The 14,800-nt window shown below is 41.5% G+C and overlaps 1 protein-coding gene across 4 annotated transcripts in view; it reads left to right on the top strand.

Moving 5' to 3' along the window:
* Nucleotides 1–2,120: 2,120 nt before the first annotated feature.
* The window catches only part of ltbp3 (latent transforming growth factor beta binding protein 3), a 35,988-nt gene continuing 23,308 nt past the window's right edge, over nucleotides 2,121–14,800 (top strand). For all 4 annotated transcript variants that reach the window (XM_054625150.1, XM_054625146.1, XM_054625149.1 and 1 more), the window contains exon 1: nucleotides 2,121–2,433. In XM_054625150.1, coding sequence (XP_054481125.1) covers nucleotides 2,196–2,433 — 238 coding nt within the window. In that variant the 5' untranslated portion in view covers nucleotides 2,121–2,195. The remainder of the gene's footprint in view (nucleotides 2,434–14,800) is intronic.

Genomic DNA, 14,800 nt, shown 5'->3' with positions numbered 1-14,800 from the left:
GATATAGTGGCATTGATACTTTTGCATAAGTAAAAGTTGATTTTTATCTTTAGGTTGCGTAAGACATCTGTTTATTTTTTTCTTTTCAGTTTGGCATGATTATCTGATGCAATGAGTGACTCCAAGGTTTCCGTTTTAAGAAAGGAAGTAATTATATTGTACTAATAATACTGAGGGCTTGTTTATGTCTGAGTTACAATGAATTTGCATTGTGTGTGCGTGTGCGAATGTGTGTGTGTGTGTGTGTGTGTTTCTTGGCAGCAGATGATGCAGCGATGGCGAGTAGCAGAGGCAAAGAGAAACGTGAGAGCGGCCCCTGAACTCTCTCCAGGCCCATGCAGTCATTTCCTCAGCGACTGAAGGTAAACACTCACTTTTTGGAGCGGAAGTGAGTAAACTCTCTCTCTCTCTCTCTCTCTCTCTCTCCCCCCCCTTTCTCTTTGTCTCTTTCTCACTTTCACAGCTTTCCCATGTGTCTCAAAACACTGCCCCCCCCCCCCTGGGATTCCTTAAAGCTGTGTAGCTTCATATTTTTAACGGTTACGTGAGGTCGATCGGCATGCTGACTTTTCCCAGGCGTAAGAGTCAAAGTTTAACTTATGACAGGATTACACGAGGGTGTTTGGTTTGAGAGGGCTTCTGCTCAGTGCATTGTTTTTTTTTAAACTTTATTTCATTACATCACAACTTCATTTTCTACTCATTATCCACATTCGGTTGGACATTTTCCATTGAATTGATCTGACGATTGTAGAAACTAACCACACACAGGAAGCTGATGAGGGAGTTTAAACCAACCAGCAGTGTATGTAGTATTATCCTATAAAAGCTTTTTTAGACTATATTTTCAGATTTTTATGTAGGTATTGCTGTTTACAACTTTAATTGAAGTGAACATTTTATGCAGACATTTTTGTTAAGGTTTGTTGTTTTTTTATTTTGGCGTTTTCTTAAATAAAGCATTTGAGCACTTTACCTACCAACAGTAAAACATATTTGCATTGTTAGAGTTTGACATTTGCGGTATAGATAAACTGATACTGATACTGATACTAATAAAGGCTTAATTATTATTATTATTATTATTATACACAGTGTGATAGCAGATGAGCTGACCTGTGAACTCCACTCCACATGTAACACACATCTGTAAAGCTGTAGTGCAGATGTCACATACTTTTCTCTCCAAGGGAATCAGCCAAATGTTTAACTATCATCAGACAAAAAAGCAGATGTCCACATGGTTGCATCCTTACAGGTGGAGTAATACTGACCTCTGCATGACCCCGATGACCCCAGAAAGAAAGAAGTTTCCACCGACTATTTCCAAACCTTTTGTTTTAAAACTATAGTTACTGGATGCTTAGTATCATCACTATTAACATATTTTCTTAAAAAATGTTGAAATAATAGCGAATTGAGTCATAGGGCTATCTGATTTATAACTGACCCTCAGTCACATGCTCATTTTTAATACTTTTACATGTAAGAAACTAGCCAAACACAGGTGTATACAGCAATACATTATTACATGTCAGTATATATATATATATATTTTTTTTTTAATTCTCCGAGTGACACACACAGCTGTGCAGCTATGGTTTGCAGAGTGGGGGTCTGCCGAGAAATAACCAACAAGGAAACCACTTTCAGCTTTTGCTCCTGCGCCGCCTGGCTGGCCCGCAGCCAGCTTTCTCCAGAGGAGGGTTGGCTCACCCCTTCTCCTTCTCCTCCCTTCTTTCTCTCCCAAACCCGCATACGCACTCTCTCCCAACTCTCCAACGCAACAAGGCGAGAAGAAGGAAGAGCGACCAAAAAAAAAGAAGCACATTTTCTTGGGGGAAAGAAGATAGAAAACAAGGGCAACAAGAAACTTATTGAAGATGTCAAACGTGTCGCTTTTCCAGATGGAGCACTTGGGCACGCAAGGGAAGTAATTTTACTTTTTTTTTTTTTTTTTTTTTTTTTTTTTTTTTTTTTTTCCCTTAAGGAGAAAACAGGAGTGAGGACGCGCTTTTACTTCTTCCCCTCCCTCCAACCCCTTCCAGTGTATGAGACGTCAACAAATCTGCATCGATAAACAAAAATAATCCCGGAGCTGAACCCCCCTCCTCCTCCTCCTCCTCCTCCTCCTCCTCCTCCGTTAGAGACTTAATGTCCCCGGGTCTCTGTGGAGGTGAGTGAAGGATGCCAGGATGCCCACTCTGATCTCCCATCTGCTCGTCATCTGGCTGAGCGTGCACAGGCTGGTGTGGTGCACGGAGCGCTCCTCCGCACGGGAGCGCTTCAAGGTGGTCATCGCTCCGCTCATCTGCAAGAGGATCTGCCTGAAGGGCCAGTGTCAGGATACCTGCGAGCAGGGCAACAACACCACGCTGATCGCAGAGAACGGGCAGGCGGCCGACACGCTCATCGGACAGGGCTTCAGGGTCGGTGAGTGTGGAACAATGCTGATTATTTATGAGAGGGGTGTGGGGGGGGGGGGGGATGTATAATTAGGCCGCCGAGATTAACTAAAAGTGCTGCTGTGACCTTTGGGGTTTAGGTGAGAGGTGAGGGGAGGCCTGGTGCTCATAAATGGACTTTTTTTTTTAATTCATGGATCTGTGAATGTCATATAGATAATTAGACTATTACATTATCACTATAGCCTATAGCAGTTTGTATGACAGTATTCAGGGAGACTAACTACGTTTGAATCGTTAATGGAGAGAATAAAAGTGCCAATTAGTTCCATGAAACTCCATAAAATGCTCAAAATGGGCCTAGCGTGTAGCCTATAATGTTATTACCAGGCAGTGGTGGAAAAAGCATTAAAATCAACTGCTTGATTAAGTAAACGTGTCAGTTTATTCTCCATTAAAGTGAAAAGTCCTGCAGCAAAAACAGATGTATTAGCAGAAAAAATGGACTCAAGAATCAAAAGTGAAAGTACTCACAATGACCTCTTTCAGTATTTTTCTGTATCATATTGTTGATAAAGTTACGCTGGTGTTGCTGAGAATAACACCTTGATATGTACTTGAATCTGTAATAATGCATCATATTTCACGATCTAACCATATGTTTTATGGCCTAAATAAACATTTTACCTGCAAATGAACATATAACTTTAAGATCAGTTAAGGCTAGTTGAGTTAAAAAGTACCAAACGTGGTGGATTGAAGTAAAAAGTCTTCTAAAATTAACATAATCAAATGGAGTACAAATATTGTTTCGTTAAATGGTATACTTCAGCACAGCACATGACAAGTATAACTGTTTCATTACGGCTTTTATTCCCTTAAAAGGCTCTATCTTCTTTATGGCCTACATCTATTTGACACCAGCTACTCATATCCACCTTGAACACATGTCATTAAGAGGAGTATAAACTCGGCTCCGCAAATACATATGTGGCTAAGACAAGGTGAGCTGGGTTTACCCTCCACTGAATCGCTGGGAAATGTTCCCATATTACGCTTTAATTACTGAGGCATGGCTCATTACGTAGAACATAAATGTTCTCCCTAAGATCTGTACTTCAGTGTCTGGTTGGCAAGAGTGGAGCCTTTCTGCGCTGTATCAGATCAGCTGTGGTGAGACGTGGAGCCTCGCAGTCTACGTCAGAGTCCGGCACAGAACTGCAGTTTACTGCTCCTCATTTCACTTTTCTACTCGGTGTAGAGGATAAGATGATAAACAAGAAAATTACAAACTGATTGATCGGCTGAGTTGTTCAGCTGTGATTTAAAAAACAGAGCTTCTCAGTGACATATCTGTGGTGGACAGCGATGTCATTTCTCTCTTTGTATAAACAGATTTGAAACATTAGTCACTTTCTTCCCTTTTCACCAAAGTTTGTATTAAAACCCTATGTTAAGCTGCTGCACAAATCTAAAACTAACAAATTATAGATAACAGCTGTACCTCAGAGCCAGTTTAATGTGGTGACACAGCTTCATATTTTGCCAGAACCGTATTTCTTATTCCTCTGTTTTGCAAGTAATAAAACATAATAATCTGAAACACTTGTCAAAACTCATATCTGCCTAACTTCAAAACCCTTGTTTTTTCTCCTAAATTCTTAGTTTGTCGAGTGTTAACCACCTGCTCTGGATGCTTTTACACGTTTGGATTTTAAAGGCGAATCTTAGATGCAGTAGTACAGAATAAAAAATGGCCTTATATTCATCAAAACACAGTTTTTCAGTACAGAGAGGTTGTAGTAGGTCATACACACTAAGCCTTTCCAGCTGTTTTCATTAGTGTGCTCATTTGGAAGTAAGAGGGCTGGATTTAATCGAGGTCAAGTGAATCCTTCTTGTTGCGCCTTGACAGTTTTCTTCCTCCTTGACACCATGCAGTGCTGTAGAGTCAGAGAGTTGGCTCGGTCACAAGTCCTCCCTCCTCTCCCCCCCAATTTCTTGGTGGTGCGTCACGTTTCGGAGCCTCTGTGTCAAATAATTCAAGAGAGATGTTTTAGATTCCTGGGATACCTCATGCTGCTTCACATTCGGCCTGGATAGTGGAGCTATACAGTCACCTGTCTCCCAGGTTTCGCAGGCAAAGTATCCGAAAAAGATCTGTGCGTGAGAGTGCATGAGTTTTTTGCAGCAGGGGATAGCGGGTTCAGCTTGGAGCGGAGACGTGTGTTGTTCAGTGCAAGGGCTGGAATGTGGTGTGGACAAGTGGAAATTTCTCTCTCCCGTGTTAAAACGGCTATGGCTGTAGCAGCAACAATACAAAGACTTTTCCATATTCGAGCTGACGTCAGCACAGCGAGGCCCAATCTAAGTAAACCTTTCCTCAAAATAAATGTAGTTCCTGTAAGTGTGTGGAAGTGCAGGAATACACTCAATGAATGTGCTTCAGTATGTTCAAGGATTTTCACAGTCAGAAATGTTATTGTCTGAATTTGGCCGGAACTTTGCGGATAGCCAGGCTGTGGACCAAGGAATGGTTCAGTTTCAGTGGTCTGGGATTTCTGCCAATAGATGACTTATTTTACGTTTTTATGGTCATCACATTTGAAAGAAATGGAGAGAGAGAGTTTATTAAAGGACCTGATAAAGTGACCGAAATCCCGCTGATAAGAAACTGGGGACATCTGTGTTGAATGGCATATATCTGCTCCAAAAATATGTGTTTACAGGATAAAGAAAATAAATCTTAAGTTTAAGTTGGATGAATGCTATCCCAGAGTAAAACAGGACTTGGACAAGAACTTGTTGACATTTTTCACTTTTTCTGATCAGCTGCCCTAAAAACCCAAAGCGTTCTATTTTCGTTGATATGAAACCTACAAAAGCAAGCACATCCCAGATTTAATGTTTTATAATGTTAGCCATGGATCTCTGAGGATTGTAAATGTCTGTCTGTAGGTCAGTCGGTCAGTCCACCACTTTGATCCAAACTAAGACTCGGCAACTGTTGGATTCCCCTGATGTTTGGAACAGACATTCATTGTACCCAGAGGATAGATCTTAATGTCATCTAGCTCCACCGTGAGGTTGATAGTTATAGTTTTGAGTAAAATATTCACTTTGCAATAAGATTGATTGCCATGAAACATATTCGATAGACCCTCATGTCCCCCTCAGGATGAATTGTAGTACATTACTGCTGAAAACAGCTGCCTCAGAGCTGTGAGAGGCACACAAAGCAGTACATTTAAGACCAAAAAACATGAAGCACATAAGGAGAAACCACCTGAACGACAGGCAGCTCTTTGGCACTTTATGTTCTATGCGAGAGATCTCACACACAGACAGTCAGAGATGATAGAATTTCTGTTCCGGTCAAGTAATTAGCAGTGAGACTGAGTAATGGTCTATTTAATACAGTGTTGAGCTTAGTGTACCATCTATGTAATCATTACTTCATACATGTTTCTCTGATCTCTAGTATACACAAGTATACTTAATGTACTTTCCCATTAAGGAGTCAACACTTACTCAACTAGTTTAATCTAAAAACCATCACTGCAGTGAAGATAAAATATACCAGATATACTCTGGTCACATGTTTGCAGGGAATTCACATTAATAGATCCATATTTCACTGTACACTTCCTAAAATTGATGAAAGCATGGAAACTTGAAAGCCTCCCAGGCATGTTGGCAAGCAGAGAGAAGTTAGCGTTTACAGCCTGATATTACTTTTTCTTGGATTCCACATCGTATCTACTGTATGGAAGTCATCATCGGGCAGGCATCGTTATTGTTTATGTCAGTAATAAAGAATGATTACATCTTAAGGCATGTGAGAATGGTTGCAGTTTCCATTTGAAAATCACAAAATTGTTAACACCTTAAATGAATCTTTGCTTGCTCATCCCATTGCATGTCCTCTTTCATGTCTCTATGGAACCTGAACCTATTTACGGGGCAGATGTCTTTATAATTATCTCCATGTGTTTGGCTGACAAAATGTCCATCGGCCAACTTTTTTTTTCTTCTTTTATTCTCAGCACTTGAACGCTTCATATAAATTGCAGGATAGGCTGAAGAAGAGAAGGTAACATGGTGCTTTTCTTCTTCTCCTTAGAGACAAGGTGTTATTGCGTAAGTATGTGCATCTATCTCACATTTCTGTGTTCTCTTGTGAAAGGAAGACTTATATCCTTTCAAAGTAAAGTGGTCACAAAAAAAAAAATCGGTATTTGACCACATGCCTAGGTTGTGTGTTATAGTCCAAATGTTTCTTTACGTTGCTTGCACAGAGGCATCCCATCTATCAGCCGTACTGACAGCAGCCCTCTGAGCCTCCTCTCGCTCCTACATCTCAGCAGCATCTCCCCTTTAACAAGGCTCCAGACTTCCAGGCTTCTCTAGATTCTCATATTTGTCTGGAATAACTAAAAGCTCAGCGCCTCATGTTGCACAGGAAGTGGTCTTATCATATCTCTGTCTGGGCTTCTCTCCCCTAAAAAGGGCATAATGAGAAGTGGATATGGCTATTTCAGGATTTTCCATGTGGTTCTTAATTTAGAGTAAAGTGACAGTAGTAGCCCTGTGGTTTGTTTGGGTTTTCTCTTGGCATGGGTCAGAGGTCCATGGGAGCCTGAAAATTATGACAAGTCAGACAAATACAATAGACACAGCCAGTTCAGCTTTCTCTCTATTTAGGAGGTGGGTTTATTTTACCTTTCAAAGCCCTCTGCTCTTCCTCACACACACACTTCCTTTCTCTCGTGCCAGACTCTGGAGAAGGCGGTCTAACACAGGCGACCAAAAACCTGCAGCACTCCGTATTTTTGCCACAGGTTGGACTTAAATCAGAGGTGAAGCTGGGCATGGCTCCTGTGCTCACCGCCTCTTAAACACACATATTTGTGTGGGAGGCTCATGCACATTTATAAGATAATCAAAATTGACTCTGTTACACATGAACGCCTCTTCCCTTTGATGATATCGCATAGATCATGTGCATTTGTAAGATGATCATTACCTCTCTTCAAGGGTGTGTTTAAATATTTATGGATACACATTCTGTCACCTCTCGCTGTCTATTTATGCTTGTTGGGGAATTAACACATGAGGTTATTTGGGGTCTTCCAGCCTCATTAACCTTTTACCACTGTTTCGCAAGCGGGACACTATCACTGTGTGGACAGATTGTATGTCCCATGAAGGTTACATGGATATGAAAATATAATATATACTGTATTCTTTTTTTTTTTGGTCATTTTCAAAAAGAACGCCCTTTCATAAGAATATCCAGGTACTATTCACAGGAGAGTCTACAAGAACAACCTTAAAAAAACATGATATATGAAAAGTTGTTGTTAAAAGGGTTAAATCTGCAGTCTCACCACAATCCTAACTCAGAGAGAAAATCCACATGATCTGACCAGGAGTTTCCTGTGAAATCAGACTCCTCCATGTCATCACTTTCTGTAGAAAAAAAATAGCCAAAAAAAAAAATCACAGCAAATTAAGTTCTGAAAACAAAGCAGCAATTAGATGTTGTTTCTAACGTCACAAGGGAACAGTGTGTATATTTGCTTGTGTGTGTGTGTGTGTGCCTAAGTGTATTTGGTGCTCAGGAGCAGTGTACTAAACCCAGCTCAAACAAACAGCCTTCTTTGCCATCTTTAACACTCTCCTCCCATTTGCTTAGCGAGGGGGAGAAACGGAGCAGTTATTTAAAGCCGCACAGAGGAATGCGAACGCTGGGGACTGCACCCACATCGTGCAGGACCTTTTAGCTGGAACGATTACCCAGGGTAAACAGAATAACACGGCCTCTGCCAGTGCTGCCTGCCGCCGTGGCCTGAGACTGTGCAGCCTACAGTCGTTACCTGCCACGCGCTCCAGTGCTGAATGCTGAGTATCCCCGCAGGGCAGGTATCTGACATAATCTCAGCAGAGCACTGTCAGCACTGCTCTACCTACCCGCCCTCTGGTCTCTATAGTCGAGGCTTTTTAGAGTCATTATATGACATCATCCCTATCTGTGCCAAAATCCTGTCTGACTTTCTTCGCTCTCTTTCCACAAACATCTCTGCCAGAGGGGAGTGACAGGGTAACGCTGGACTCGTGCCCACCCACGAGCTATGGAAACCACGCCGCGCATTGGTGTGACATTTTGAAAGTCCCATTGTGCAAATCAGAGTTTGATTTAGATCTGGATAATTGCAGACCTCCGTTACTCGGATCTGATCTTCCCGATGATGGCTGCTTCGGTTACTCAGGAGGCTGCTCATCCTCCTGTTTCTGTCAAGGTCAACAAACTGTAGTTTAAGGTGTACTCTGAGAGGTAATGAATACCTTCGCTGACAATGGCCGACACTGGCAAAGGGCGGCACCATTGTTTGGAAAGAGGCCGCTCAGAGATTCTGGGAGTTGTCGGAGTGCAGAGAGTTGTGCAGGGGGAGGAGGAATGCCTACGCAGGTTTGTGTTTGTCTCAAAAGGCGGTGATTATGTCATTTACTCCCGACGTCTGGCTCAGCTGCAGGAGTCTGACCCACATCATGCGTTGCTCTTTCGCACTCAGTGTGGTATGTGGTCTTGCAGTGCTGGTCAATGGTAGGCGTATTTGGGGATGTGGTTTCCTGCTTTGGAGCTGATGGTAAAGTGAAGCACGTCATTTCATGATAGCCATTCTCTTTTTAAACAGTGGGTTCAGTGGCAACTGTGTTTACTGTTTATTGGATCCAATGTTGTTTAGTCACAGTTCTCTCAGGTCAATAAAGATGGCGTTGGATAATAGCAATATAAACTATATCAAGGAATACTCATTGAAATACATTGTAAATCTCGATTAAATTAAGCTTTTGCCAATGATATTCGATATTTATCAAATGTGTATAACGAGAATGGTCCAAAACTTGATTTCCATCCTGTCTCCGCTCTTTCTTTCTCATGTAGTTCAGCCGCACTGCTCTTACACCCCGTAGTATCACACCATAGGTAGCCAATTTCAAGCAAACACAGTCAGAAATGTTGGGTCTATGTTACATGGTCAGCAAAAAGAGGCAGAGGGCTGAACCCCCAAAATGGATGTTGAAAACAGTGGAGCAACGAGCCAACTTAAGATGCAGATATTGTTGGTGAAAACCAAACAGAAGCTCAGTGATGATTGGCCCATTTACACTGAGTCTGTTGTGTATGTGCAAGTGTTCTCCAATAATGTAGCCATAACAGTTTGACAAGCTGGTAGTATATCAGGACTTTTCTTTCTTGGTGTAACCTAGTTGTTAAATAGATTACTTGAAACAACTTAAAAAAATGAATAATTTGACATTTTTGAAAATACGCTTGTTTGCTTTCATGCCGACAGACAGATGAGAAGATTGTTGGTATTCTCTTATCCGAAGATGGTTATCTTAGCATAGCATAAGGACTGAAACAATGGGGAAACTACCAAACCAGCAACCCTAAAGCTCACAAATTAACATGTTATCTTTGTTGTTAGTACAAAAAATGGAGTTGACGTTTTAAGGGGGATTATTTGTCACACTTTATCTTGGGCCACGAGTAGTGACTTCCTGGAGTCTCAGCCCGTTGCCTGGCAAACTCGCGCTGACGACAAGATGTGTGATATGATGATGATGATGACCACTTATTTGCTGACAGATACAATAAAAAGTTTCAAGAGAGAAAATATGTTAAAAGAAGTAGATTTGGAAGTATCATATAAAACTATATTTCTTTCTCCATTTCATTCAATGTTCGACATTTTTTTTTACAACGTGAGTTGTACTGTGAAGTGCTTAGTAATAAAGCAGTGTGTTTAAGAAGTCTGAATCATGCACAGAGTTACATTATAACAGCAAGAACACTCCACCAGTGGAAACACGACTCATTGTGGTATTGGTTTCAGCTGACGTGAGGATGAAAATGCGTAAAAGATCCAAAAAGTGCTTGCATCCATATTCAAATCTCAGAGGGTTGATTCAGACTGGTTTGAATCATGGTGAAAGTGACTCAGTGAGCATCATCATGGATTTTGGGTGTCTGATTCTCGCCGCCTGGGTAAATTGCTATTTTTGATTCCACCAGAATACGAAAAAGAAAGGGAGAGATCAGGCCTTTGTAACATCTGTGAGAGATGATGTCTGCAGTAGCTTTCATTTCAGTGAGCTTGGGGAGCTTTAGAGCTGTGGTTTGTGGGGCTGTAATTTGTTGTTTTTGTGCTGGGAGGGTGCGGCTGCGGCTGAAAGGACGCCGTGGAGGGAGGGGGCTGAAGATGCGTCATCTCCAGACAGACAGGAGTGAGTGGGTGGGTGGTCACAGGGCACTCCGAGGGCAACCCTTCCTCTCTTTGTCTCTTTCTTTCTTTACTACTTGTCAAGTCACACATCTACAGTACAAGCCAGTGCAGACTAGTATAAATCTCCCTCTACCAGTTATTACCCCGTAATTTGGTAAAAAATATGAAAAAATGTGTCTCCCAGTCTGTCTTATCATGTTGTTATGGACATGCATGGTGCCTACTAGGCTTGCTTACTTAGCAGTTGAGGAATGCACAGTATGTGTTGCTTTAAAGGAAAAGAGAAGTGTCTGGGAATAAGAAATATCCCATTTCATTCTCTGAATTTTATATCTCTGCCTGTTTTTGCTTTATTCCCTCACATTCCCAAATAATTTACATGCAGTGTATGACAAAGCTATCTCCTCTCTGCGATGTCATGCTGTGAGGTCATCTGTATTTCTCCTCACGGAGTGAATCGTGACATTATGAAGAGCTCTCACTCGTATGTCACATGAAACACTCCAACGAGAAGAGCCTGAAGACAAAGACTTCCACCACCCCCCTTTCTTTTTGTCTCGTTTTTCACTTTAGTTCTCTCTTCTACTTGGAGTGAGTGCTGCATGGGAAAATGATACGCTTCCTGGCTGTCTTGGAACGTACCTGCAAGCTGACTTTCAATGTTAGCTTTTAGAGAGCCATAAAGGATAAAGTCCACTTTGAATGTTCTCTTAGCTGACTGAATCCATATATGGTAAAATACATTTAATTCCTGTACCGTGTGTCTTCATTCAAACCCTTAAGTTACAGCTATTGATTCACTACATGGTGCAGATCTAAATTCCATACAAGATGAGTCATCTTCAAATGGGATCCTGAGTTGTTCCTAACTTCTTCCATTTACTTTGACGTGTGGAAAATAAGATTCACGATAACAGAACCCCCCCACCATTCAGACTGTTCATGTCTCGCAATCATTCAGAACAAATAACTCTTATGTGCGTTTGATTTTTAATAACACACCACCTCCAGTCTGAGGAATGTGTTAGATCCATAATGACAAAGGCGTGGCGCAAAACAGAGGGCGGCTGCGTCTGGGATGCTAAGCTAACTGACGCGGAGAGTCAATGAGCAGATTTTGGATCATAAATCCTCCTAATGAACTCCAAGGTGATGATTTAAAGGGAAAGTCCGCTGGAAAGTAAAAATCCTTATTATGATCTCAACTTGAAAGCGTTGGGTTCTTTTCAGTATGTAATGTGGTGCAGTCATCAGACCGCAGCGACTCTCCAGGAGACAGTACACCCTCTACTTATTAGCTCTCACACGCACGGAGGAACACACCCATTCACATGTAAGGTCTGCAAAAAACATTAGCCAATGCATCGCCAGTATGGCTGGAGTTTAAATGAAGGAGGCAGATGTGAAGGAGAACAGCCCCCGTGTGTTATTATAACATACAAATGATTAATTCCTCCTGGAGCGCTGAAGACAAACAAACACAAGACAGCTCATTTGAAAAGAATCCAATTATCAGGTTAATGCAGGCATGAAGGGAAGTAGTGATACCTACTCTAGTTTCGAGCTTTGGTATGATTGAAAAAAGTTAAGGGGATTTTAGGCATTTTTTTTTTATTTTCTTTGCTCGTATGGTTGTTTGTGTAGATTGAAAACATGCTAGTTAGCAATAAGTAACATGTTAATAAAAGAAAAAACAACAAGCTTAGGTTATTGAATTACTGGATGTCTTAAGCAGCTAAACTGAACTTTAAGGAAATATTTGACATTTGATAATTCTGTTCTGGGTCTATAGTGAAAGCAAATACTTTATAATGTTACAAAGTGTAGTTCAGTTAGAGCTGCCATCTCACTTTGCACAGCTACAGTAGTTTATTTCCCTATAATAATCTCAGACATATTACCCTGTTGCAAACAAATTGCACACTCAGACAAAAACGTCCTCCCAACATCAGCTACCACTAAAACTGAACTATCCTTCATATCAAGACTACAAAAATAACGTTATTTATGTATGCAGTGGGGTGCATACTTTTCTTTTTATGAGCCTCACGTTGCATAAAGATGATTCAGGTTAGTTCCACATAAGGTGTACAGATTTTACATTTGAAAAAAAGAGAGCAATGTTATCAGATCAACATATCTTGATTTGAGGTACCAGAATCAGTATTTGTCAGGGTTGTAGAGAAACGTGTGCTGACAGTGGCAGCTGTGTATTGTATTTGCACTGCTTATTGCATGTCATCACACTGGCTTCATTTCGCAAATAGATCTCCTTCTCATGGTCTCCACCCCTGTCCCAACCCAAGATATATTAGCCAATATGTGGAATAAGATTCCACTCATTTATTTGGTGGTCATTAACATAGCATTGACCCTGACTTTGCTACATCAGAGTCTTTCTCATTCAGACACCTTCCCAGCCAGACGGGGGCCTCAGCCCAGACTTTCCCAACGATACGTCGTCTCTCCGGTCTCTGTGGGTTTAGATTGTGTAATCACGTTTGGAAAGAGTTCCTTTTCCTGACTTTCTGTGTCTGCTATCCTAATTTTCAACCCCCCTCATCTCTCCCAGTTTCCTCTCATTCTAAATCCAGAACTGAGAAGAAATGTGAGCCATGGAAACTGGAGCTCTGAGGTTGAGTTTTCTGTCTTCTACAGTCTGTGCTGCTCACCTTGTTTTTTTCTGCCAACGCATGAGCCTTCCAGCTCTATTCAGCATGTTGCTGCCTGCTCTCAGTCATATTTGTTACAGACCACTGTCACATGGTGTTAGGTAGTGGAAGGCTGCTTCTGAAGTATCCATCTTGGTTTAACATTTTAAAAATGTTACCACACTAGTTGGGTGTTTCATTGACGTCCTTTAATTTTTCTGCCAGACTTTCACTATGTGAGGATGTCCCTGCTGTGTTTAAAGTGATCTCGTCCCCCAATTACGCCACAGCCCAGACTCCCTGGCAGTTCACATCTAATTACTTCCATGTGTGCACACTTGGCGTGGCAGCCGAAAGAGGCCTCTCCTGTCATCCCTTCTTGTTACCTCTCCTCTTTTTCTCCTCTCGTCTCCTTGTCTCCTCTCTTCTGCTCTTGTGTCCTCTCCTTCAACCACCTCTCGTCTCATTTCGTCTCGTCTCATTTCGTCTCGTCTCATTTCGTCTCGTCTCATTTCGTCTCGTCTCATTTCATCTTGTCTCATTTCGTCTTCTCTCGTCTCCTCTCCTTACGCCACATCTCCTCTCTTCTTTCGTCTCCTCTCGTCACCTTTCCTCTCATCTCATCTCGTCTCGTCTCGTCTCGTCTCGTCTCCTCTCCTCTCCTCTCCTCTCGTCTCGTCTCATCTCGTCTCTCATCTCGTCTTCTGTCGTATCCTCTCGTCTCGTCTCCTCTCCTCAGGTCAACAATCTTCATCAAATCATGTCAGAAAACTGCACAGAACATCTTTTCCTAATTTTACATCTGTTAAGAAGATATTTTTGTCTTTTGTTGCTAAATTGAAATGTACCGAGACATACCTCACACTTGTCAAAGTAGAATAGCAATGGCAGTTGTTGTAGTTATACTAAGTGTAGTGGTAAATTGACAAATATAAGCAATGGAAGAAGAAGTGGTTGTTCAATGCATAGAAACCAATATCAAAAATGTGATAATTGTATTTTATTATACGTGTTACTTTTGTGTAAAATGAGGGATGATAATGAGTTGATGTGAGAGAGATGATGGGTTTAAAGAAAGGCTGTAACCATCAGTGTTAAGCCAGGTGTTGGAGAGGAGGAAGAGGAATGTTGCTGTGCGCTGAAAGACAACAATATGATGTTAAGCATGTACACTGTGTGAATTTGACAAGGAGGTTTTAAATAAATTGGATGTGTTATTTGCTGAGATGCGGTGAGAAGGAGAATGGCTTGTGTGAAAGTTAGTTAAAACTTTGGTTGCTTAAAAAGTGTCTTCTTCAGCGTAGGGTTGTACTCATCTCATCCCTCTTGTGTCACTTCTGGATTCCAAAAGCCAAGATGGCGACGGCCAAAATGCCTAACTCGAGGCTTTAAAAAGGGAGTCCACAAACTAATCGGCAACGTCACCACCACTATGTCCATCTTATACAGT

This window comes from Anoplopoma fimbria, chromosome 24 (genome assembly GCF_027596085.1).
Source record: "Anoplopoma fimbria isolate UVic2021 breed Golden Eagle Sablefish chromosome 24, Afim_UVic_2022, whole genome shotgun sequence".
NCBI classification, from domain to species: domain Eukaryota; kingdom Metazoa; phylum Chordata; class Actinopteri; order Perciformes; family Anoplopomatidae; genus Anoplopoma; species Anoplopoma fimbria.
The sequence above is the reverse complement of the archived record's forward strand: the minus strand, read 5'-3'. Positions and strand labels throughout refer to the sequence as shown.